General features: G+C 30.2%; 7 protein-coding genes and 1 non-coding gene across 17 annotated transcripts; 5 read left to right on the top strand and 3 right to left on the bottom strand.

The window, feature by feature from the left end:
• The first annotated feature begins 233 nt into the window (after positions 1-233).
• On the top strand, positions 234-306 carry TRNAM-CAU. Its single transcript has one exon. It is a non-coding gene; the product is annotated as a tRNA-Met (tRNA).
• Positions 307-466: 160 nt separating this feature from the next.
• Positions 467-2,654, bottom strand: LOC100740290 (RNA-binding protein NOB1). Its single transcript, XM_012385096.3, has 6 exons — positions 2,470-2,654; positions 2,156-2,288; positions 1,857-2,068; positions 1,307-1,778; positions 911-1,245; positions 467-803 (listed from the first exon to the last, which is right to left on the bottom strand). The coding sequence occupies exons 1-6, from the start codon at positions 2,539-2,541 to the stop codon at positions 543-545; spliced, it is 1,485 nt and encodes a 494-aa protein (XP_012240519.1). The 5' UTR covers positions 2,542-2,654; the 3' UTR covers positions 467-542.
• A 200-nt stretch (positions 2,655-2,854) lies between these two features.
• LOC100745977 lies at positions 2,855-4,326 on the top strand. Its single transcript, XM_012384993.3, has 4 exons — positions 2,855-3,603; positions 3,711-3,866; positions 3,942-4,072; positions 4,146-4,326. The coding sequence occupies exons 1-4, from the start codon at positions 3,270-3,272 to the stop codon at positions 4,275-4,277; spliced, it is 753 nt and encodes a 250-aa protein (XP_012240416.1). The 5' UTR covers positions 2,855-3,269; the 3' UTR covers positions 4,278-4,326.
• A 56-nt stretch (positions 4,327-4,382) lies between these two features.
• LOC100740656 (eukaryotic translation initiation factor 4E-1A) lies at positions 4,383-11,610 on the bottom strand. 2 transcript variants are annotated; one of them, XM_012384994.3, is made up of 4 exons: positions 11,492-11,610; positions 5,541-5,719; positions 5,133-5,450; positions 4,383-5,029 (listed from the first exon to the last, which is right to left on the bottom strand). In XM_012384994.3, the coding sequence occupies exons 1-4, from the start codon at positions 11,522-11,524 to the stop codon at positions 4,915-4,917; spliced, it is 645 nt and encodes a 214-aa protein (XP_012240417.1). In that variant the 5' UTR covers positions 11,525-11,610; the 3' UTR covers positions 4,383-4,914. The 2 variants fall into 2 exon arrangements, with proteins under 2 accessions (XP_012240417.1, XP_012240418.1); XM_012384995.3 differs by lacking the exon at positions 11,492-11,610 and adding an exon at positions 6,117-6,257.
• On the top strand, positions 6,966-9,796 carry LOC100746096. Its single transcript, XM_003489076.4, has 6 exons — positions 6,966-7,120; positions 7,368-8,036; positions 8,102-8,604; positions 8,686-9,082; positions 9,198-9,551; positions 9,700-9,796. Exons 1-6 carry the CDS (start codon positions 7,109-7,111, stop codon positions 9,754-9,756), a joined length of 1,992 nt encoding a protein of 663 aa, XP_003489124.1. The 5' UTR covers positions 6,966-7,108; the 3' UTR covers positions 9,757-9,796.
• Positions 10,404-12,566, top strand: LOC100740536 (proliferating cell nuclear antigen). Its single transcript, XM_003489115.4, has 4 exons — positions 10,404-10,806; positions 11,018-11,183; positions 11,262-11,406; positions 11,812-12,566. The coding sequence occupies exons 1-4, from the start codon at positions 10,586-10,588 to the stop codon at positions 12,063-12,065; spliced, it is 786 nt and encodes a 261-aa protein (XP_003489163.1). The 5' UTR covers positions 10,404-10,585; the 3' UTR covers positions 12,066-12,566.
• Positions 12,314-17,483, bottom strand: LOC100740898 (zinc finger protein 271). 5 transcript variants are annotated; one of them, XM_012384987.3, is made up of 7 exons: positions 17,350-17,483; positions 17,192-17,266; positions 14,893-15,134; positions 14,294-14,806; positions 14,117-14,224; positions 13,876-14,025; positions 12,314-13,802 (listed from the first exon to the last, which is right to left on the bottom strand). In XM_012384987.3, the coding sequence occupies exons 2-7, from the start codon at positions 17,238-17,240 to the stop codon at positions 13,416-13,418; spliced, it is 1,449 nt and encodes a 482-aa protein (XP_012240410.1). In that variant the 5' UTR covers positions 17,241-17,266; positions 17,350-17,483; the 3' UTR covers positions 12,314-13,415. The 5 variants fall into 5 exon arrangements, with proteins under 5 accessions (XP_012240410.1, XP_012240412.1, XP_003489166.1 ...); XM_012384989.3 differs by lacking the exons at positions 17,192-17,266; positions 17,350-17,483 and adding exons at positions 16,580-17,020; positions 17,101-17,116; XM_003489118.4 differs by lacking the exons at positions 17,192-17,266; positions 17,350-17,483 and adding an exon at positions 16,078-16,469.
• On the top strand, positions 17,328-25,008 carry LOC100741018 (palmitoyltransferase app). Of its 5 annotated transcripts, none has more exons than XM_033320446.1 (10): positions 17,328-17,455; positions 17,797-18,335; positions 18,499-18,814; positions 18,908-19,068; positions 19,202-19,360; positions 19,435-19,572; positions 19,646-19,800; positions 20,653-20,770; positions 20,846-20,958; positions 21,060-21,881. In XM_033320446.1, the coding sequence occupies exons 3-10, from the start codon at positions 18,609-18,611 to the stop codon at positions 21,879-21,881; spliced, it is 1,872 nt and encodes a 623-aa protein (XP_033176337.1). In that variant the 5' UTR covers positions 17,328-17,455; positions 17,797-18,335; positions 18,499-18,608. The 5 variants fall into 5 exon arrangements, 4 of the variants coding, with proteins under 4 accessions (XP_033176337.1, XP_033176339.1, XP_012240408.1 ...); XR_001102243.3 differs by lacking the exon at positions 17,328-17,455 and adding an exon at positions 23,355-23,490 and having other exon boundaries at positions 17,650-18,335; positions 21,060-22,685; XM_012384985.3 differs by lacking the exon at positions 17,328-17,455 and adding an exon at positions 23,355-25,008 and having other exon boundaries at positions 17,650-18,335; positions 21,060-21,162.
• Positions 25,009-25,190: the final 182 nt, after the last annotated feature.

Genomic DNA, 25,190 nt, shown 5'->3' on the forward strand with positions numbered 1-25,190 from the left:
AATTATGTATTTCTACAAATATCGGCGCGGGGGTCACCAGTGACCCCGGTGACATTCAACGGGTTAAAAAGTCAAATTTAGATTCTTACTATTAGAATGTTTATGCGCAAATACTATATAAGCAGCCATGCATTGCTATCTTTTAAAATGAGTATACGTGTTTTTACTTTATGTTTATATTTTGTTTAATATTTACTTCTTCTTTTGTATTATTATAAGAAAGCTAAATATGTGCCTCGGTAGCGCAGTAGGCAGCGCGTAAGTCTCATAATCTTAAGGTCGTGAGTTCGATCCTCACCCGGGGCAATTTTTTTCCATATTTGTACGAATAGTAAATATTTTGAGTAAAATTGAAATAATTTTTGAAAGTACTTAATTCTTATTAATTGTAGTTCATAACTTATTCATTTATTTATTTATTTAAAGTATTTCTATAATATTAGAATAAAAATTATAGGTAAATTAATTTATATATTCAAAAAGGTTTTTTTTCTATAATGTAATTTTAAAAATGTATAAATACAAAGATAAAAATATAATGATTATTTTTTTCTTCTTCTGACTTCATTCGGATTTTTTTGCATCCAATATTTGACAGGACCTTTCGTTCCTATGCCCAACATAGCCGATTTAGAATGTACGTCGCGCATAATAAACGGAGAATATTCAGCTATACAATCATCTTCTAAAGGATTATTTTTTGTACGTGCTAGTCTTGATGGTCTTTGATGAGGTAATGGTTGATCTTCACAAAGAATAGGATTGTTTGCATGTTTTCCACCTTTCGGGAGCGGCAAAGAAAACTGAAAATTCATAAAACGTTTACATTTTTTATTATTACTATTATTATTCTAAGAATATTAATATTAGCATATGTATTAACAACAATAAAAAAATATGAAATTCATACTCTTTTTCCTTTTTTTGAAATTGGCTTCCGGAAATTGATATGAACTTTTGGTTTTCCTTCATCATTTAATGTAACTGCAACTCTTTTCAATGTCTTATTACCACAACTAGGACAGAAAACTTTTGTCATAATACTAGTAGTTTTATAACACGCGTAACATCTAAAAATGTACGTCCGCATTTGTTTAATTACTCTTCCATCTAATGAAATCACATTTAATCCTATTTGTTTTAAAACATTTTGCATAGCAAAGTCCATTGTTAAACATGCAACAGTTACAGATTTTTGTTCAAGAAAGTCTGAATCAAATTCTTTCTTTATATTACGAATGTTTCCTGAAATAAAGGACACTTTTTATTTATACAGATAGTTATATGAAATATTGAAAAATCTTACCAGGTGTAATCCAACCGCTATCATCATCATTATCATTGCTACCTTCATCATCATATTCATAATTATTATCATTGTTATCATCACTTTTGCCATCTTCATATTCACTATGCTGATCTGTATCATCATAGTTTTCCTTAATTGGAACAAGAATATTATCAATATTATGTTCAATATTATTTCTATCTTGAACTATAAAACTTGTTGAGTCACAAGTTAATTTTGAAAATATTGTAGATAAATCTTTTGTTCTGTCTTGATCTACTTCAGAATCTGCTGTTTCATAATTGGATTCACTAGCATTATATTCCTTATAGTCTAATTCCGATTCTTCTTCTGTTCTTTCATAACTCATATTCTTTATGCTATTTTCCATATTTGTTTCTATCTCATTCTTCTTATTATTTACTATACATTTTTCTTGTTTTGACTCCTCATCATTATATTCTTTTGTATTATCTTCAACAACATCTTTCTGTACATTAAAAGTATGTAATTATTATATTAATCATTTAATAAATTACTACATTAATTTAAATGAAAAAACATTTACATTTTTCTCTGGTATATAAAAGCCAGCTAAGGGTGTACGAAGATCTTCAGTTTTCTCAACATTGGAATCTAGAGTCTGTGCTACCATTGGTTTACTTCTTAAATGATCAGTTCCTATTTTTTCTTTTTCCAGCTGATATGTTAATGCAATTACTTTTATATCAGTAGCTGATAAACTAGTGTAATCACCAGTCTTTTTAGCAAATTCTGTCACTATAAATATGAAATAAAAATTAGTATACATTGAATTTACAATTTAATGTGTTAAGACATTACTGGACAAAAATTAAATCTTTTTACCAAATTTAATGTTTTCAGAATATGCATTTTGTATTTTTAAATCATATGGTAAGACGACAAGTCTTCTTAATTGTCTTTTACTTGTAACTTCATTTACTACATCTTGCTCTGTTATTATATTTACACCAACATCCTGAAATTCATATATCTTTATTATTATATTATTAATATTCGTATAATATTGAAAGATTATATAAAATCAATATTGACAAATATAATTAACATATAATTAATATAAATGTTACTAATGAAATTATATTTAAAAAATAAGTAAATCATATCAAGACATTACACTGATATAAGAAAAACTTCACCTGTAAGGATGCATTTCGGATAAAAGCACTTGTATCAACAACTAAGTATTGCACTTTCTGTGTTGCATTCATATTTAACAATTTTTATAATATAAATCTTTCATAAGTATATATCCACGTGTTTTATAGAAGTTTAGCACTTATTAAGGTTAGTGCACGTTTCTATGAATACTATATATGGGTGTATGTTGAGCATACGAGTACACTATATTATTATACATAGTTATATTCTAAACTATATGAATTAATTTTATTTATTTATAAATCATAATTAGCAAATGTGGAAAAGAAGATCGTTTGCTAAAAAATTGTAGAAAAGAATACCATTTGTTTAAATATCAAACAAATATAGCATATTTTTTCATGTAAACAATCCCTAAAACCATGTTAGTAGTGCCTGATTGCTTAATCATATGATTAAAGATAAACAAAGTATATTATCAGATATTTTGTTGTCATCCATTTTAAATGTTTACGATTGTTCTTAAACAATGTTAACAATTGTTCTTCTTTGAATATTTAAACATTAAATTTTATATAAAACTTTAAAATAACAGTTATACTACTTACCAACTACATACTGAATAAAATCTATATTTATTTTTGTTATATTCCCTAATATTACTACAAAATTTGTTATACTTAAGTTAACGAAACTATATAAAGAAATATTCATTAAAGGAATATGAAATTATATAAAAATGTTGAGATGATCATTTGATACTTCTAAATTGTTGAGAAAAACAATAAGCAGTGACCAAAAAGTTTTTCAATTGACAAAGGGGATTCCTCTAACCAGTATGAAAATGGAACAAGAGTACATATGTCTACGTAAAGAATTCTTATCAGCTGCTGAAGGTCATGTTAATAAAATTGCATTAAATATACTTAAGGAATACTATAAGCAATCTGTAGATTCAAACCGCAAACTGAGTCAAATTAAAGATTTATCAACATTATTGGACATATTGGAAAAACGTGATGTTCTAAGCTATTATAATGTGGAACCACTTCTATATATATCAAATAATTTTTTAAATGATTTTCAAATACAAAGCAAATTAAAGAATTATCAAATTTATATTCAAAACACGCAATATCCTTTATCACGTAATATGTATCGGGAATCAAATGGTAAGTTAGTTTTAACATTTATAATCTGTTTTAGTCCAGTTTCTGCATTTTTGTCTGGGTATAATACACTTTTAATTATGCTAAATAACTTTTGCAATACATAACAGAGAATAAAGATGAAGATAAATGTAAAATATCATATGTAACTGAAAACAGATCATCACAAATAAAAGTATTTGATGATGTGGAAAATCAATCAACATTACAGTATAAAGATCTTGAAAGCAGTCATCCTACACAGGAAGCTATGTTACAACAAATGAGTAAGAATAATTTTTTTTTCTCAATACATATATTTTTATTTATCCGTAAAATTAATGTGAAAAATATTTTTTAAGTATTATCACGCATAAGTGAAAGAATTGGTCGCTCTTGGAGAGATACCCTCAGATATTTACAAGTTCCTGAATACCAAATTGATATGATTCAACACGAACATCCTTTTCACTTGAAAGAACAGAGTTACAAAGTAAAGTATAATTATAATATGGATTTATTTCACATAAAATTCTTTACATAAAAGTAACATAAATAATTTTTAGGCTTTGAAATTATATATGACTCAGTATAGTAACAACAATTGGAAAATAAATTTAATACATGCTCTAGAGAAAGCAAGACGCAGGGATCTGAAGGAAATTGTTGAGAAACTAATATTAGAATCAAATAATTAATAATTTAAAGGAAATTGAAAATAAAAAAAGTAACATGCATAAAAAGTAATTTATGTTTTTGATATATTTGTAAGAAAAACTTGGACATAATGATTTTTCAAATAATTAAGAGAATATTATTAAATATTACTATGCTATCTTAACGTGAGATAGGTTGCTGTATTTTGGATCACCACTTACAAAAGGCAACCTAGTATGTAGGTTTTTTCAAAAATCTTGTTACAGCAGTCTTTGTTGTTCATATAAGTAACATTGAAGAAGATGTACATAGAAAAACTATTCAATCAAATGTTGGGATATTAACTGTAATTGATGTATGCTATATTTTAAAAATACAGCAGCCCATATATTTTTTATAATCTATTTTTAAATTATACATTATACTGATATAAATTTTATATCAATAATATACATCTATCCCAATATACATATTTATTAGCTATTGATCAGAGATTTTACTAAGAAAATATTTAGTTATGATAAAAATGTAGATTTTAAACATTCTTCATTAAATTTTTCTTTTATTTATTTGGTTTAGGAATCTAAATTTTGCATAATATCCATATTAATAATATATGTGTAATGTTATTTGAGAAAATTTTAATGAATAGTGATAATAACATGATATTAATAGGACTTAAACAACATAGGCATTTTTTGTTTGACTCCCTACTTTAACTATAACATCTTTATGTATTTGATAGCCTATAGTAACTTTTGATGCAATTTTTAATCTTTCTCTTAATTTGCGTCTGTAAAGAGAAATGAAGTAATTAGATTTTGTACCGATAAATATTTTTACATATATATTATGGTATATGTTATATATATACAGTACAAATATATATTACTTACCCAATTTCTATAACGCTATCTTCATTATTGGCATTTGCAGTCCATACACCAATTTTATCTCCTTTTGGCCTTACGTTTACAACAGCCCCACAAATATCATCTGAATATCCATTAAACGCTTCACCAATCATACATAAAAGTGTTTCTAGCCAAAAGTGATCTAGATCTGTATTTCTTTGCTTTTTATCCAAATTTATAAGCCACCTTCCACCACATTTATTAGCATCATCTTCCCACATGGGTCTGATTCCTTGTTTGAACATACTATAGTCACAACCTTGTCTTAATTCTGATGCTGCCTTTATATGATTGTATAAACTGTTGTTAAAATATAAGTATTATTAATTTAAAAATATATATATGAATAATAAATAATCAAGTATTACTGGATTGTGATACCAAATTTACCTCCAAAAATCTTCAGCTGTATCAAAGCTTGTAATTTTTCTTTGACTTTCTTCCCATGATTTATTTCTGTCTGGTTCATAATACCAAAGAGTCCATGTATGTTGAAGTGGATGTTTAATTAAAACCTCCGGCGGGAATTCATCGAAGTTTACTACTTCTGGTTCCTTCCTCTCGACTTCCTGCAAATAATTACAAATCATAATTTCAAATTTAGCTAGTTTTCTAGCTAATTGTACTTCCTAATACTTTTTGTATCGATTTCTTTTATTTTATATAATGTAAAATGCTAAGGATTGAATTCCATGTAGCGTGCGAATGAAATTAATTAAAATAATATTAAAAATGATTTTAATATCAGTAATACAATATGTCTTTTTTAAGCTCGTTAGACAGACAGTTTTCACCATGCTTAGGAGCAGATGGGAGGGGTAAGAGTAAGAGGCAATGAAGTGACCACGCTGTCATAAAAAAAATATTTCAATTTTTTCCCCAGCGTATGAATCGTAAATACACTCGAAAGTATTATCGTGTTATTTTTACAATGCACGTAATATTGAAAAATGTTGGGGAAAATACCTCAATTTCTTCTGTATTACTAGTAGCCATGTCACACAAACTACATGCACAATATGCTCGCTCGGTGAACTAACAGCAAGGGCATCTGTCGGCAAAATTTTTTACACGAAATTTCCTTTCCCTAAGATAGAAACGTGAAATTGCATCGGCGCATCGGAGGACTGCCGCAATAAAATTTAAATAAGGTAATTAGGTGAAGAATAAAGTACTATTATATTACAATATTATAAAAAAAAAACAATCGAGAAACACGATTCTATATCTAATCTTTTTTTAACACTTTCCTCGTTTTGATGTTGAACCAATATTATTTCAGTATCGCGGGAATTTTTTTTAATGTAACGTATCATTTTATCTGATATAATGACATCGATTGCATTTGTTTCATTCTCTATTTTTTTCTTAATTATGCAATTGTTTTTTTTCCTTTTATGACATTTTAGATTTTCTTCTGTTAACAGATGTCCTAAAAGTATGTCAGAAATACATTTCAGTAAATCTATGATTGATTTATAACATTGCGATTTTTGTTACAAAGGCATTTTAAATAAAGTATTATATGTAAAGCAAATTATGTATATAATACACCTATAAAAAGCTATATCTAATTTTGTAATATGTATTATAGATATTTAAACAAAATTATACTAAAACAATATAAAAAATACGTACACAGTAGTTCAGAGTAAATTAATATGAACAAAAGCAAAATTTTGTTCAATATATATTCAACACGTTGTATATATGTAGAAAAAGCAGAAATAGATTATTTATTATACCGTAATAATTATAATAAATAATGTTGGTTATTTATTTAACATGGTCTATCTGTTTAACATAAAGAATTTGAAATAAGGGTTGGTATCCCTGAGATACACTTCAATATCCAGTGGCTTGACACTGGCGGTTGTCGTTATGTCGTACAATGTATTTACATTATAATTTAGGGAACGACATTTTTTCTCAAGATTATCAACAGTTCTATCTTCAGTATGAAACGCTCGGTAATAATTTTTTTTTCTATTTCTCGTAATTTTACAGCAATGATAATAATATTAATAATCTATATTTATTTCATAAATAGCATTTTTAAGTAAGGTTAGTTTGACAGCGGTTTTATAGAATATTTTCATGCATTTAACAAACCGGCCTAATGTTACAATACCGATAATATTATGATACTAAATTTTTTATAATAACAAAATTTGTATACATCTTCTCATTTTTAATTCATAATTGTTTACTTTTCAGGTAACTGAAGAAAATGGAGAAGCAAAGAGATCTTTTGTTAAACAAGAATGTATCAATTTTGGATACGATGGTTCCTATCCTGCTTATACTTCATCATCTTCATCCCCTTCAACTGTCACACAACCTTTACCAGGACAACCACCATTACCTCCCATGCCTCCTCCTTCTAGTGGAGTTCCACCACCTCCACATGTATTTGGACCAGTGCCTTCTCAAGTTACACCTATACAGGCATGGACACATCCTCCTGCACCATGGCAATGGATAACACCTCAAACATCTCCTTTACCCCCTCCACCCCCACGTGATATGACTGCAAATTCATTTCAAAGAGAAATGCCTCTCAGAGGTAATTACATGAGACGAGAAAGGTTTACACATAATAAAAGTAATATGTATGTTCAAAGAAATAATTTTCATCGTAAAAATAGAAGACTTCCACGTTTTGGACAAACTCAGGGTCAGTTTGATCAAGCAGCATATTTTGGTGCAACATTGAGTAATAACCTTGGTTTGGAATGGCAAAGAAATAATTACACTGCCTCTACAGGTGATACAATTATGAATCATATGCCTCTTCCTAATCATCCTTTGCCTCCTATACCACCAGGGATTTTGACAAATAGACACGGTGAAGAAACTTCAGATCAGGATGCTAAAGTTGTTCTGGTAAGATACAATAAGATTGATAACAAATGTATTTATTTTATTTAATTATTCGTTATTTATTTTAGGAAGAAGTTGTTGTTAAAAAGAATAAACAAAGAAAACCTATGTCCCAAAGTTATCCTAGTCGACCATGGAATAGAGAAGATGCAGAAAGAGCTTTGAAAATTGAAAACGAATATAACAAAACAGTCAAAGCTCAGAGTTTAATAATCAAATTCCCAGACCCTGATTTAAATAAAGATATTGTGAGGGAATTTCATCCTGGTATACAGAATATTCATTTTCAAAGTCCCAGTGGTCCTAGATATTGTTTTATACAGATGGCAGAAAATGTTGATATTGATGAAGCTATAAAGGAGTTGGAAAAAATACCCTTTGGAGTAGGTCATTTGAAAGTTGAAAGAAAATCCCTAAGGGATGAAGATAATCCCATGCCTGAAGAAATAGATCCATATACATTATACATAGGAAATTTACCAGAATCTGTTAACGTTAATGAAGTAAAAAGTAAGTTTCCAACAGCTGCTCGAGTAGATGTAGGGTATGCACAAAAAATGAGAAATACTCGGTAAGTTATTTATTTCATAAAATATGTAATAATCATATATATCTTTCTATAATATTGTATATATTTTGTTTTGTTCTATAGGTATGCTTTTATAAGGTACAATAGTGTGGATGAATCCATATCTGCTTATAAACAAGCACATGATTTAATGTGGGATACCAGAAGTATTATTGTTAGATTTAGAAGGCAGCGTGGTAATACTTGTCTTCCTGGAGAACCTAAACCTAATGTTAAAAAGGTTAAAGAAGAACCAAATAGTAATTCACAAATAAAGAAAGAACAGAAAGCTAATCATACCGAAAAAAGTGAGGCAAAACTAGAAACTGATGTAGGAAATAGAATACAAGATAATTCTAGTAAAATGCAAAATAAAACGTCATCTCAGGTCCAAGAACAAAATGCAAATTTGCAATCATCTTCTTCCTCTACACCAACTTCAATTGCATCAGCCAAATCAGCACAACAACAACAACCATGGGTAAATATACTCATATACATTCTATATATCAAGGAAATGATGAGAAAAAATGAAATAATAATAAAAATAATACCAAAACTAGATAGGGCGGACTAAAAATTAACCTTTCTTTTAGACTAGTCAACCACCTCAAATACCTTCAGCATCTGAAGCTCCTCCACCTTGTTCAGCAGAAAGAGAATCGGTTCCAGAAACGATAATGCTTACAGAAATTAAGGAAGAGCCAGCAGATTATGAAGAAATGGAATGTAATATTCGCTCTGATGATGATATAGACGATGATATAGATGATGATGATGATGACGATGAAGAAGAAGAAGAAGAAGAGGAAGAAGAAGAAGACGATTCAGATGATAATGATGATGATAACGAAGACGATTATGAAGATGAGGAGGAAGATATAGATGAAAGTAGAAATTTATCGTTAAATAATAAACGAGAAATTGCAGAAGTTAACGAACCATCTGATGTATGTAAAACATATTTAATCACTATGTATATCATTTCGGATTAAGCATGTTTATAATAGTATTTTACGTTTATTGTAATTATAGTATATATTAAAAATATATAATAAATTTTTGAGCGTATATTAATTTCCATGTTTTTTGTTTCAGCATCTTGACCAAATGTTCAGTGAATTAGAGAACATGACTGGTGACATCGGTTTTTAATTTGTTAAACTGAACTCTCATACCGATTAATATTTGATTTAAAAAAGAGGTTGATGTCACGCAGTATGTGTACATAATTCTAGTTCAGAAGTGAGATGAATGTAACGAGTGAGACTGCATTTATTTAAGTATAATGTTAGTAATTGAGTTATATTTAAATACTTTTGTACTGATATGTTTTTACCTTATAGATTTTTACGCTTACATTTGCTTAGAATATTCTTTATGTAAACAATTGTGAATATTATTAAAATTATTTTCTGTATTTTTAGTTAGATCTATTTTTTCTTGAAAACATTTTTTAACTCTCTAGGATTAGTTAGTATGAACCTTAACATTCTTTACACTTTATTTTATGAGTACTAAAAACCCTTATAGTTTTAATTAATTTATATTTTTCTTTTCAAACAACTCGTACTAAAAACTAATATTTAGTACATAAACTGGAAATTCTTGTTTTCTTTAATAATTTGCATTGCGATTTCTATAATTGCAACTTATATTTCTAAATCAAAATTTTGATATATAACAAATAAATAACATATAAGGGGAGTGTTTTTTATGTAAAATAAACAGATTGCAATTTATATTACAGTAGAAGTGTTTTAATAAATTCAAATTAAGTGAAGCAAGTATAAAATAATACTTTGCGAGAGAATCATAATTTGAAAATTAAATGTATTTCCGGTACACACAAGTGCCACCTATTTCCTACCAGTCGACCGGTAAGAAAGCGCGGGTAGCGTTACCGGTGTAGTTACTATTTTAATTGCCGATATTTATTACATTCATCAGTTGTGTGAATTAAAAGTCAAGCAAAATAGCAAAAATGTTTGAGGCACGTTTGGTACAGAGTGCGATTTTGAAGAAGGTGTTAGATGCAATAAAAGATCTTTTAACCGAAGCCACCTTTGAATGTTCTGATTCTGGTATTCAAGTACAAGCTATGGATAATGCTCATGTCTCCTTAGTTTCTCTTAATCTTAGAAGCGATGGCTTTGATAAATATAGATGCGATAGAAATTTATCAATGGGCATGAGTATTGCATGGTAAGATATTAATTTCAATGTAATATTTACAAAGGTTATGGCTTTTCTCTTTTTTCCATAATAAAATAAAGAGTAGATACTTTTAAACAAAAGAAGTACCTGTAATTCCTACCTTTTTGTAAAGACAAAATGTTTTATGTTCGTACATATATAACAAAGTAAAATTACATCAACTTCAAATAGTAAATGAAAATTAATAAAATGGTTTTAGCATGTCCAAAATTCTACGATGTGCTGGTTCCGAAGATACAGTGACATTGCGAGCATTGGATAATCCAGAAAATATTACATTTATATTTGAGTCACCAAATAAAGAAAAGCTTGCAGAATATGAAATGAAACTTATAAATATGGATCAGGAACATCTTGGTATTCCTGTAAGATTCCATATACATTAACATATATGAAATTTTTCTTTTAAAGAATAGAATTATAAAATTTATTAATTATCACAGGATACTTCATATTCGTGTGTCGTAAAAATGCCATCTCAAGAATTTTCACGTATCTGTAGAGATTTGAGCCAATTTGGAGAATCCATAACTTTTGCATGTTCTAAGGAAGGTATAAAGTTCAGTGCTTCTGGAGATTATGGACAAGGTATATCATTTTTTTACGTAATAAAACGAAATGGTAGGAAGGATTATACTAACTTATTTTTGTATGTTAATTACATAATACTTACATTAATTATATAAGCATTTCGTGTCTGTAACATCTTGTAGTTAGCACTATTCAGAAGTTATATAGCAACTGGCTGAAATTAAATGACCTGAAAAGTATTTGTTTGCTTGACCTTCACTATTATGAAGAATAGACCATACATGTATTTATGTTTATGTCTGCTTATATTTGTATATTTAAAGGAGATAATCCTTCCTGTAGTAAAATTCATTAAAATACAAATGAATTATGAAAAATATATATTGCACAATGTAGAAATAAATCTATACAATGAATATTGTTATAAATTACAGTTGTACTCATGTAAATTATTTTTTTCAGCCACTGTTAAGTTAGCACAAACAGCAGATGCAGATAATGAAGAAGAAGCAGTAGTTGTCAATATGCAAGAACCAGTCAAACTAACATTTTCATGTCGTTACCTTAATTGTTTTATAAAGGCTGGGCCTTTATGTGCACAAGTACAACTATCAATGTCTAATGATGTGCCCCTAGTATGTGAATACAAAATTGGAGATATTGGACATATTAGATATTATTTGGCACCAAAAATTGATGATGATGAAGAAAACTAAATTTTTATACACTTTCAAACTTTTAAACATTTTTTTTAGTGTATAAATCAATAACATCATAAATATAATGTATTATAGCATTGCTTTAATTTCATGTATTTTGATTTTCTTGTTCATGTATTTATCATATTATTAAAGATTAAGTATATTTCAAGATTTTACTAAAAACAGAATGATAGTATTGCTTAGATAAAAAAAAGATATATTTTGATATTCATTATTGAGGAACGATTAAGGATAATTAAAAATACTTTGAAGGTCATATATTTAAATTTTACATTTAAAAGTCATTTGGCTCGTCACAGTGTTAGCGTAACGTGGAATTGACACTTAGATTCATAATAGAGTGACACGATCATGATTAACATGGTAATGTGGTGTCATTCTTATAAGATTCATATTGTTACCGTTTGATAAACTGTGACAATATTTTGATAATATTGCGTTTTTTACATGTAAGAAGAACTCAATATATTTCCAAAACATTTGATGAATTTTGAATTATGTGTTACTTCTTATATCCTAGCCTAATTAAAGTTCAAATTTTTCACTTATTTTTAATTATCTTATTTCTTATACCTTTTGTGTATAAGCTAGTTTAATATAAAAATACATGATTAGTTTACGAGCTGAGGGAATAAGTGGGCTACCGTGGATGGAATAGCCTAGAAGTATACAGTTAAATCTTACATAATTTGGATCTCATATAGTTACTAAATAATTATATATTAATCAATAGATGTTGATTTATACTATAAATTATTTCACACGCACATACTGCGAAGACTTGTATATCGTTAATCCTTATTTTTACGCATTTAAATGAAACTTTTAATCAAAATAAATATTTTTCACATCCTGTTCTATGTTCAAGAAATGAATTTAAGTAGCAACGAAACATGACACTTTGGCAATAGTAATCAGCCTCTTTGGTTTTAAAGCCCTGGTATTGCTTTTGTGTTTTTAACATAATAGTTTCGCACTTAAAATTAAAGCCATTATTTTTGTACATAATAAAATGATCAAGACGCATTCACGTTAGTAAATTACACTCACGTACAATTATTGAATTTAATGGAAAAAGAGAATACTGAAGTTATTCATCTAAATTGTAATAAAACTAATCAAGCTGTTAATATCTGCTCATTTTCAAAGAAGATGCCACGCGCATCGTAACATTTAATTATTTGGACCAATTTGACATGCTTATGCGAGATTATCCATGCATATACTGTTCTTTCAGTCTATAAATATAATTTTAAAAAGTATGAGATGTCACGTGACATTTACTCTATGAATGAAGTATCAACAAGTAAAAGAACATGTACAATTGAAAAATTATGTAAGGGCTTAAGCATTCGTGTTGCCATTACTCCCATATAAGCTGGGATGTACATACTTGTCATGCAATGTCCTTAAATGCCTTAGTAAATTACTTTTTACGTTAAAGCCTTTTTGACAATAGGAACAAAGAAAAGGCTTTTCCCCTGTATGCGTTCTTTGGTGAATTACCATGGATGCATGGCTTGGAAATTCTTTTTTACAAATGTTGCACAATTTTTGATGACTTTGAAGCTTTCTTTGTTTAGGAGGCGCCGAGTTATTCATCACAGCTAACTGCTCTTCTGTATGTTCTGTCTGTATATGGCGTACCCATTCTTGAGGCGTTATGTACATGTCACCACAAAGATCACATTTTAAAGGTGGAAAATCCTTGCTGTCGTCATCCACTTCGCCCTGTAAAAATAATGCATACAATGATAATTTCATTCAACATCCACGATATTAAGCGATATTTTGTTGTTCTTACCTTTCTCCTTCTTCTCCTACCTTCGGCTATATCAGCGTGTGTCAATTCAATGTGTCTTACCCAATCCGATGGTTGATGAAATGTTTGACTGCACATGTCGCATGTTAACGGGGTGTATTCTTCCTCCTCATCTGCGCTATGTACGATTTCCTATAATGATTTGTATTATATAATTTTTTTTACTAAAGGAAACTTTTTACACACCTTTTATTCAAGAGAATGTTTTCAAAATACTACGTACCGGTTTTATATCGATCTCATGATCTATCGTTAATGAATCCGATGGATCATCCATAGCTTCTTCCCAAATTGGTTCATCTTTCACTAAAAGATCCAAGTTCAATTCGGTCTAAAACATGCGATAAAATAAAAATATTTTATTCGATATGATAAATTCTATTAGATGATATCATCTTACGTTTTCACCATCTTCGCTTTTAGATTTGTTAGATTCCACATCGCTGTTAGTAATTCTTCTTTTTTTCCCATTGGTTTCCAGATTTTCGTTATTCTTATTCTGTTCGATATTCTTATTTTCCTCCAAAACTTTCGATTCTGGTTCGCTAATCTTCTCCTCGATTTTCTCAGTACTCTTTCTCTCTGAGGTAGGTTTCTGAACGTCATTTTGCATTGGCGTAGTCTGTTGCGCATTTTCGACAATTTTCTCTGTACTTGGTTGAACCAATTTGATTTTTTGAATTTGACCGGTTAAAGGTGGCTGCTCCCGTTTGTCTCGATCCACCTTCTGGCTATTCGATTGTACATTCTCCTTTTTACTTCCGCTATTGGATCTCCATAAACCGCGTACACGCAGTATATCACCTGCTTTTAATACACCTTCTAATTGATCATTTGTCACGGTAGCTTCACCGCTGTACATGTATTGAATCAGAATTTTTAATGTGCGATATCCAATTTCTGTTGGTAATACCTGCAGTATAATGTTACATTATTGACTTATCTCCTATGATTTATATATTAACAGATCAGTAATGGAATGAGGAAAGATATACGAACCACAATTATTGGAGCGTTCGTATTTGCACCAAAATGACATGTTTGAAAAATGTGACTGAGATACGACGAACAAGCGGCAAGGACAAATCGATGAGCCGCCACGTGCCGGCCACAGGACGTTGCTAACAAGACATCTGCGAAGGATTCTGAATGGAGTAACGTCGCGACAGAGCTGTGCAGATGCGCGCCATAACTGTGCCATTTAAGTTGATAATTCTCCGAAGGAACGATGGCCATGTTTTCTGTATCATTAACAAACAGAAAAAAAAACATTCTGTTACAGATTTTGTTAGTGAACGATACCTATGTAGTAATACATATATTCCATTGTTGTATTTATTAAGCCTGTTGCGTCGACCGCGTTTCGTTTATATTCGTATAATTCTTGTATCGTGCATTTCTACAAAAGGAATTTATAAAATAATACACAATAAAAGATTGATAGACATTTGAAAATACAAAAAGATAACGATCTGTTTCAACGGAGCTTAATAATTCTAATAATCTCGCAAAAGTACTATTGGATACTAAGAAAAATAGTATCTCGTATATTATTGTTCCTTTAATATTTGCATACCGTTTCAATAGTAAACAAATAATTGTCATTTCATGATGACTATTATCGATTATCTGATTATTAATATTATATTTGAATATAATTGTCGAAGACACTTCGATTGCAAATTTCTTTTCTTTTAATCGAACTCGGATCGCGGCGTCGAATGTTTTCCAATATATACGTTTCCGTTACTAAAATCACAGAAAAAAACATCACGAGGAAAATTCCTTTGATTACTTATGATGCAGGTTGGCTCGATTTCAATACAATATTAAACAGATTCGAACGGAAAACGGAGCATGGATGATAATGAAATAATTACGCACTCTCTTCGGCACCCCACATTCACACCCTTATCTGAATCCTCGTTAACGTTCGTTCAACGATCGTGTGCACGTTGTACATAATGTCTTTGGAAAAAATAATCTTACGCGGGACGAAACGTCGTTGTCGCACTCGAAAATCAACGATCTTAGATCGTTTCCATAGCGAGGATCATTGATTGCTCAGCGCGTAAACGGTTGCATGATATTGCCGCTCGTCGCACGAACGTCGAACCACAAAGAACTAAAAATCTCGGCTGCGAAACGTTTTACAGCGCGTCGTTACGTTGTCAACGTGGTTACCTGACGACATCGCCCAGAACTTCGCAACGCGTCACTCGGCTTCACCTCTCTCCCGTTTTTCTTATTTTAATTGTAACACGATAATCCTCGAGATCTGCGGCACCACACAGTGTATCTCGCACGCGTCGTTGGTGTTTTGAAAGGCGCTTCGCGCGGATACGGGACACGGGGCAGATATGAGCATCGAACCGCCGCGTAGGGGCCTAAAAATCGATATTTCGGTCTTTGCTCCATCCTCTCCGGCGGTGCAGCCGTGCTCGCTTTCGCGGCTAGGTAGGGTGCCCCCTGTTCATCATCGATTTTCCCGGCTACCAATCGCACGCATCCATTTATCGCATCGATCGCCCGAGCTGATTTCAGCGTTTGCGTCCGTCCGTCCATCCGCCCGCTCCACGATTCAGACCCGTGCACCCCGCCGCACCCGACCCCTTTCCCCACACCCTGCTCCATATCCTATCCTCTGTTCAACCTCCCACCCTGAAACCACCTCGTCAGCTACTACCTTAAGCCGTATAGACGCGACTAAACGCGACCCTTCACGATCCTTTTCGTCAGCGACGCCGGATACCACGATATCACTTGGCTTGCTTCATCCACGACGCCCCAATGTTGACTCCATTGCCTGTTGATATCCCTCTATCCTTCACGTCACTTCTTGCCACTCGATCCTTTTATTATATTCGGTTAATGCTTAATGCTGCGTTGCAACTCAGAGTGCACCGATCACGTTAGAAACGCAAGATCAAAAAAGTCTATTGTCGCCCCTAGCGATGCGTTGTATATTGATTTTTTCAAATTTGCGTAATGATTTTACGACGCGGCGATAAAACTCTAGAGTTCGGGTGAGTGTAACGTGGAACTAGACGAGTGCAATTTTTGTTGTTGCTGAATTCGTTCAATGCAAAAACATATCTTCGTTTGTTGAGTTAGATGACCTTTTTTTCTACAAAAAATTTAAATTCAGATGGGGTTCTTGCTCGGATACGATAATAAGAGACATGTACGTTATTAAACGGAGCTTACCTATTGTACACTATGTTATTATATTGTTTAACGATCGATTTTTCTTAAAAACGTAGGTTGTTATTCAATACTATAGTAATGTAAATATTACCGAATAAAATGCAGCGATGTTCGCTCGAATCTCTTTGTAAATAGTTCATTAACCTGAAATGCTGGATCTATAGATCTATGAGGCAATATTCCGGGGTTAGTTTATACATATATGCAGTAAAATTTTTAGAATCGCTGCTGCTTTGTTGCTAAACATACCTGAAGATGGCGTTCACAGTAAGATTCTTCGATTTTCAAGATTCCGTTTGAAAGTGTGCATGTATATGTGACAACGTACTGCATTGCGTCGACGACCCATTTTGCAGTAGGAGCGATAAGTTACACACCTTCCTACCATTAAATAATCAATCCCATAGTTCGAACTACAGTTCTCTATGTGCATAATCAATTTACGTGTACATGGTTATTTCTTCGGTGTATTTCAATCACCATTAGAAACTTATATTATTAGAGTCAAAAATTTATTTTGTATTATTTTCTAGAAGATCTACTCCTTCGTACAAACTCTGGTAGTAATATGTAGAGTGTTCGAAGTGGTATTGCGATTTTTATGCGTTCTCGCGCTTTCAAAATCGCGATTTTCTTTTATTATCGATTTCTCGCTAAAAGCGTTGCACTTGAAATCGAAATCGGTTTCTGTACTAGGTCACGTGGCAATAAGATCACGTGGCGCTTCTGCATACTCCGTTAGAGGGAAGCACAGATGATCTCGAGCAAGCACGACGGCCAACAATCCTTTCCTGTAAATACATACATACGTTATTGTCATCAAAGTGAGGTCGATTAACTAAAACAATGCCACGGCTTCCAAAAATGTAATGCTCGTCGTGGCATTAAAGGCTATATGGAGAGTGCACAAGTGTTTATATGTCACAGTCAGAAGTGACCTAGTTTACAAATGAATTTTCGCTTCTGAATTTTCTTTGGCTATGACCCTGCAGTGAGTGTTCTTGAAGTCGGTGGTCTCCGTGAGACAGTAGCGATACTGTCTCGAAAGTGAGTTCATGGCTGTTTATAGAATGCGGAAGAAAGTAAACGATACCGTTTAATCTGTTTAGAACGAGAATTTTTATGAAATATGAATGTCATTGTGTTTTCTGCGAATGAAACAATTAGGTTACGTTGACAAGAAACACGGTCCTTTACAAGTACTAAACAGCATTATAGCATTTTGTATGTCTATGGTAGGGGTTTTGAGATGTTTTATTTATACAAAATAACAATGTGCGTGAAAGCGCACAACATTGATGTTTTAAACTTACACATTTGTGAATAATCTTTATAAAGATTAGATAAAATCAAAAAATCCATATGAATCCGTGCAGTTATCTATAAAATGTGTTACAGTTCATTGAGAAACAGCAGTAGATCAAGATGAAATATGATTGTTCGAACACTCATGTGATAATATTAAATAACCACTACACAATCCTAATGAATTATCTCTTACAAATTGGATGTTACATATTTGTACATATGAGGAGTGCATGAAGCAATTTGCTTACATTTACAAAATGCCACATATAACACGAAAATGGGAACTTTTCCCAGGCAGAAATCGATTTTGCTGTGATGGCAGAGTAATGATGGCACCACAAACTGGAGTATTTTATGTGACTGTGTGCCTCATTGCTGGAACAAGTGGATTATTTTTTGCTTTTGAGTAAGATTATTATTTTTAAAGTAGAAATCACATATAAAACGAAATCATATATATCAAAAAATTGTTCTAACAGTTTTATGTATTTTTTTCTAGTTGTCCATTCTTAGCAGTTCATATAACACCTGCTATACCAGTTATTGGTGGTCTGTTATTTATTTTTGTAATGTCTGCTTTGTTTAGAACAAGCTTTAGTGATCCTGGAGTTATTCCAAGAGCAACACTCGATGAAGCTGCCTATATTGAAAAACAAATTGGTACACACAAATATATTTCTTAGAAATAATTTTGATTAGTTTTATGTTTTAATATATTGTAAAGTTATATTCAAGGTTACATTGATTAATTTTATTATAATTAAAAAATTTGTCTTTTACATATTGGGTAAAGAGGTACCAAACAATGGTAATTCTAAAATGTACAGACCACCACCTCGAACAAAAGAAGTATTAGTCAAAGGGCAACCAGTAAAGTTGAAATATTGTTTTACTTGTAAAATATTCAGACCACCAAGAGCTTCACATTGCAGCTTATGTGACAATTGTGTAGGTATGTATACTTATCATGATTTATTATAAAAATTACTTTTATGAGAATCTAGAAATACGTAATTATATTTTTAGAGAGGTTTGATCATCATTGTCCATGGGTGGGGAATTGTGTTGGCAGAAGAAATTACAGATATTTTTATGCCTTTATCGTGTCCTTGGCATTTCTTTGTGTTTTTATATTTGTATGTGCTGTTACACATTTAGTAATGCGTAAGTGTATTAATTAAAGCAAATGAAAGATAAAAAAATTAGATGGTTTAATTTTTTATTTATTTAATTATAGTCACAAAAGACGTTAGACCATTTTTAGACGCAGTAAGGATATCTCCTGGAAGTGTTGTTGTAGCAGTTATATGTTTTTTCTCTGTATGGAGTATTCTCGGTCTGGCTGGTTTTCATACATATTTAACTACTAGCAATCAGACAACTAACGAGGATGTAAGCATTATTAATTTTAGCCAGTTAGCTGCGGAATTTAGTTTTAGAAATCTCTCATGGGATAGATAAATAAAATCAAGCGATGACGAGTATACATATCAAACACAGGGCAGATGCTCCTAAAAATATTTCAAAAAAGAAAAATTAAAGAAGAATATAAGAAATTCAGTTGGTCTTCCTATTGTGGTACTTTTCGAAATATCACACAAAGTAGCACTTTACAAATCGAACGCCAGTACCATGACACGTTACGAATTCCATTTTTTGAACAGACGGCAGGTCTTCAAAGTGGATTTACTTTTGGTGATATAACTGGTAAAAATTAGAGAAATGTTTTTTGATGAGACGTGTAGGTTTTGCAGTTCAACTCGTAGTTGGTTGACCAAGTTTCGAAGTTTGTGTTTGTTGAATTGCATGTTCTTCAATAATTTGTTCAACACATTTGATTAAAAATTTAATCGACTTAGTTTGGGGTTGTTTTTTTTATATAATACGTCTAAATAAAAAAGCACATAACGTCTATAAGATAGAGAAATATCTTCCTTAGTATTTCTATTACATAATATACAATTCGGGAATAACCGATATACCAAAGAAAATAATCTAATTTTTCTGCAATACTGGCAATATAAAGTAAACATACCATTAAATGACATTTTTATTTCTTCTCACTAAAATTTGGAGTTTTTATAGTAAATGGTAATTTTTTATTTTACACGACGAGTATACACTAAACGCACCGAAGTAAAGTTTTTGTTTGACATGTATACACGTCAAGCGCTGTTAACTGGTTAATAAATATGTATTTGAAATTATTAAATAATTTTAAAATAATTTGAATCATTTTTATAGATAAAGGGGTCATTTTCAATTAAAACAGGACAAGAAAGTTTTAATTTATATAGCCAAGGAAATATATGTGGAAATTGTTTCTATGTATTATGTGGACCAGCACCACCTAGTTTAATTGGTAATTCACTTTTAAATTCGTAGTATTCCCATCTTAATTTTTGGAGATGTTATTTACCTATATCGATTTTTATAGATCGAAGAGGTATAGTAACTCCCGAATATCGTGCAGAGCAAGAAAGAGTTGGTGGTGACAGTGTAATTACTAATAATAAAACATATGGTACAGTGAAAATCGTACAACCACAGGTATTGAAATATTTATTAATTTCCTTGTATTTTATATATACATATCGTGTTGTATAATATATTGTTATTTATATATCGTTTTTCTTTTCTTATCATTGCAGTCTAATGGTACAACTGTTCAAACAAATCCCAGCCCAGATCTCACAGGTTCCATGAACAATCTTGTTTCTGGTCAGCATTCACCACAAATTGAATCGATAAACGGTGAGTTAAGCCTTTTAAGGCATACCGCTCATTATCCCGAAGATCTTCCAAAATATCCACGTCGATATATTAATGACATTTATGCTCCGGCATATCCTCGGCAACATTGTTTTCAGGAACCTATGAAACATGTAAAGTATGATACAGAAATAACAAACCCAGATTTTCAAAAATATCCATGTAGGCGTGAGGAAAATTTACATAAATATTCTCATAGGTGTAGGGAAGAGTATCATAGATGTTCAGATAATAATTTGATATACGATCAATGTGTCGGTGATCAAAAATATAGTATTGATCTTCAAAAATATCTACAAAGATATTCTGAGGATCCTATACGATATAAAATTGATGACAAAACCATTTACACTGATCTCCAGAAATTTCCACAATGCTATTCTGAAGATCCAATACGAATTTCTCAATCTCAGCATACTCTCAAGTATAATAACTTGAGATGCACTGTTCACGGTTTAAAATATCCAATATCAAAGAACCTCTTGCCAACTGTTGTAATGTCACGAATATTAGGGGCAGGAGGAATGCCAATTATTGGTCAAAATGCAATAGGTCTTGCAGTTAACAGATTTGGTTCAGGACCTTTAAATAATACTTTTTCTTATGTAGAAAATTCTTTATGTCCAAATGATAGCACTGAAGAAGATCTTTTAAATCAGAGATTTATCATGAGCTCAATAAGCGATAATGATGATATTTAATGTTCTTTATAAGATAATTTTCTTTCTTTATGTTTCTTAAATAATATTACTCCATCTATTGAAGAAAATTAAATGGCTATAATATACTTGTTAACAAATTTTTTAGTATATTAGAATCAAAATAATATAAGTTCTAATTCTATCCTTTATTATTAGCAAAAGCTTATATAAATGAAGTTTTGATGTATATATAAATATTAGTGAAAGTAATAATATCTAAAATGACATTTATAATAATAACAAAGGTAATCATTATTATGATGATTGTTCATGTTTTCTCATATTATAACATATATAGATCTTTATAAACAAAGAACATTCTAGTTGAATTTGATTGTTAACAACAGAGATTTATTTATTTTTTGACTGTTCAATTTGGTATTGGACATATAGATATTTTTTTTAAAAAAAAGAGAAAGGAGAAATTAATATTCTTGTTATAATGTTATATATCCTGACTGAAAATGGGACTGAAATATTAGTTTCATTACAACTTTTAATACTTTATAATGATACACTTTTTAAAAATACGCGGATAATTAAAATTATTTGTTTTTACATTATAGAGTATATTATAAACAAATGGTATATGATATATTTAATTCAAAGTCAATTTTACAATGTTAATCTTTAATGTCAAACAAAGATTAATTTGAATATACATATTTGAACCATCATCAAGTATATAAGATAAATTTAAGTTTTTTATCGTTTAGCCGCACTTTTTACATGATTCAATAAATTGTATTTCTTTGTTGTTTAAAAATTACGTCCTGTTATCGAGGGCTCAGAGCATACCGTTTGGTAAGTTAATTTTGCTTTATTCCACTCGTCATTGTGTGTATGTTTAATATGAATGAATTGATATTTATTAATAGTTGTTAATAAACACTTTAAACACAATATATACGCCCCACATTATTGGAGACTAATTTCAAAATGTTATATCAATTTAAGGGTTTATGGATTGTGACTAATTAATTAGTTCTTATTACGGGCACTGGGATTGTGAAAATACAATATGTATATAAGTATATGTATAAATAAATATGCACACAGTTTCACATATATAAGGGATATTTTATAGATTTATGTTCATATGTGTAATATCAAAATTGTTGTATATTATACAGCAATGATCATGTAAGTTATTTATTACTATGATTTTTGGTTTTAATCAATATGTACACATAGGAAAAACATTAATATGTCACCTTACTGCCTGGGATATTTTCTTTATTGCAGTTTAGTTTTTATTTATCTTATTCATTTATGCAGCAAAATTACACAGTACCGCACTTTTGCAATGAGTTGCATTATATAATTTATGTTGCTAATGAGCGTTTATAACAGCTTATTATTGGATTTCAATGGCAATTATTGAAATTCTAATATTTTTTGTATATTGTATATGACCTGTATATATATTTAAATAATTTTGTACATTTTATTGTTATTAACATTTGTTTTTAGGTAGTACTACAAACAGCGTGAGTCAACTTGTTACCAATGAAGTACCACTAGCATCACTTAATATAGCTCCAATTGATATCGATGAAATCGCTCCGCTGCCTTCCCGTCAAAGTGTTGTGGTTTCATCCACGTTAGATACGTCCTCTATACCTTCGGTAACTGTAACAACACCTTTGTCTGCATCTAGACTTAGATTGTTACAAGATACTACCATGATAGAGTCTGCTTTAGACTTAGATTCGCTGGAAGACGCAAGCGTCGGTAGAGGCAGTCAGGCAGGACTTATAAAAATGGGAGCAGTATAAATAACTGAATCTATTTTATCTAGTTAGATTTTATCTAGTTAGATTATAGATTAAGTTTTTATCTAGTTGAATCATAGATTTTTAAAATTTTCGACGCTTATCGAAGAATAGTGCAGGTCGAAGTTTACCTTTTTCATATTGTACCTGTACGTGTATGTACCATTTTACAAATTTAATAATTATTGTATAGCTTACAATATGTAGATGCACAAAATCCATGCAAGAGTAAAAGAGTAGAATTATTATTTGGTTTATGACGAATTTATTTAAATTTTAATTAATTTAATAAAGGAATAGCTTCCTGATGTAATATGTCTGTTTTTGATCTGCACTATTTATTCATTACATTTAGCATTGTTAACTTCATTCCAGCCATTTACATCTTTCTTTTTTCATTATATGAAATTAGTAAATGAAAATATTCCCTACCTACAATATACGTATATCTATATATAAAATGTGGTGATTTAACATATTATGATACTCTTACTGTTATACATAAGCAGATGATATGTGAGTTAAGGAAAATGTACTGCTTAATTATGTCTTAACATAAATTTATATCTATTTTTCTGTTAATATAAACTCCAACTTCTTATTTTTGTCATGCACTGTATTGGAGTAACAAATTTCATTTTTAACTGCAGTAATATGTACATTTTGAAATCTTCACCAAATAAAAATTTATCATTAAATATAGAATTGAAAACAGTGAGAAAAAGTGTAGTAGTTAATATGTGTGCAAATTGTATTATTAGAAAATGTTTATATGCATTTAAACGAATACTACTAAAAATCAGAAAAACTACAATTCTTAAAAATTTTAATCTTAATTTTATTACAAACTAACTGCTACTAAAAGTATAAAGTATTATTTAATTTTACTTTTCTATATTGGTAAACTTTATCATAATTATCCCTTTTATTCAATTTGGTATGTACAGTGTAAAGAGAATTTTGTAAATATAGGAATTTTCATATATATTAGCATAGTTTTGCAAGCATTTGAACAATTTGTTATAAAGCAAAGTGAATTGTACCAAGCATTTTCGAAATAGGAATATCACTGCCTCATTTATAAATAATTTATGCGTCGCCATTGCATGTCATTATTTAATTTGATGTAATCAGAAAATAGAAATTATTTATACAATGAATTAATGAAAAAAGAAACGATTTTACTAGTTGTCATTTTATCTTATACTGATTGCCATTATATTGATTTTGAGAGTATCTTTTTTGTACATATATGCGTGTATAATATCATATGTATATACTGTGTAGATGTTATTATGATAAGATGATGTACTATAAGTTAAAAATATACCAATATGTTATATCATATTAAATCTACTTCAAAATTCTTTAGCAGGTATAAGATGATGATGCACATAGATAATGATTAGTACTCCTCAAAGTGCAGAAATTAAATACTACAGATAATAGGTAAAAGTATCTTTATTCAGTTGTTTTACATCAATTGTATGTATATCTTTACAAAAATATTTAATTATGACACAAAATATTGGAA

The sequence above is a fragment of the Bombus impatiens genome, unplaced genomic scaffold, assembly GCF_000188095.3.
Source record: "Bombus impatiens unplaced genomic scaffold, BIMP_2.2 scf_0317, whole genome shotgun sequence".
Classification (NCBI taxonomy): Eukaryota; Metazoa; Arthropoda; class Insecta; order Hymenoptera; family Apidae; genus Bombus; species Bombus impatiens.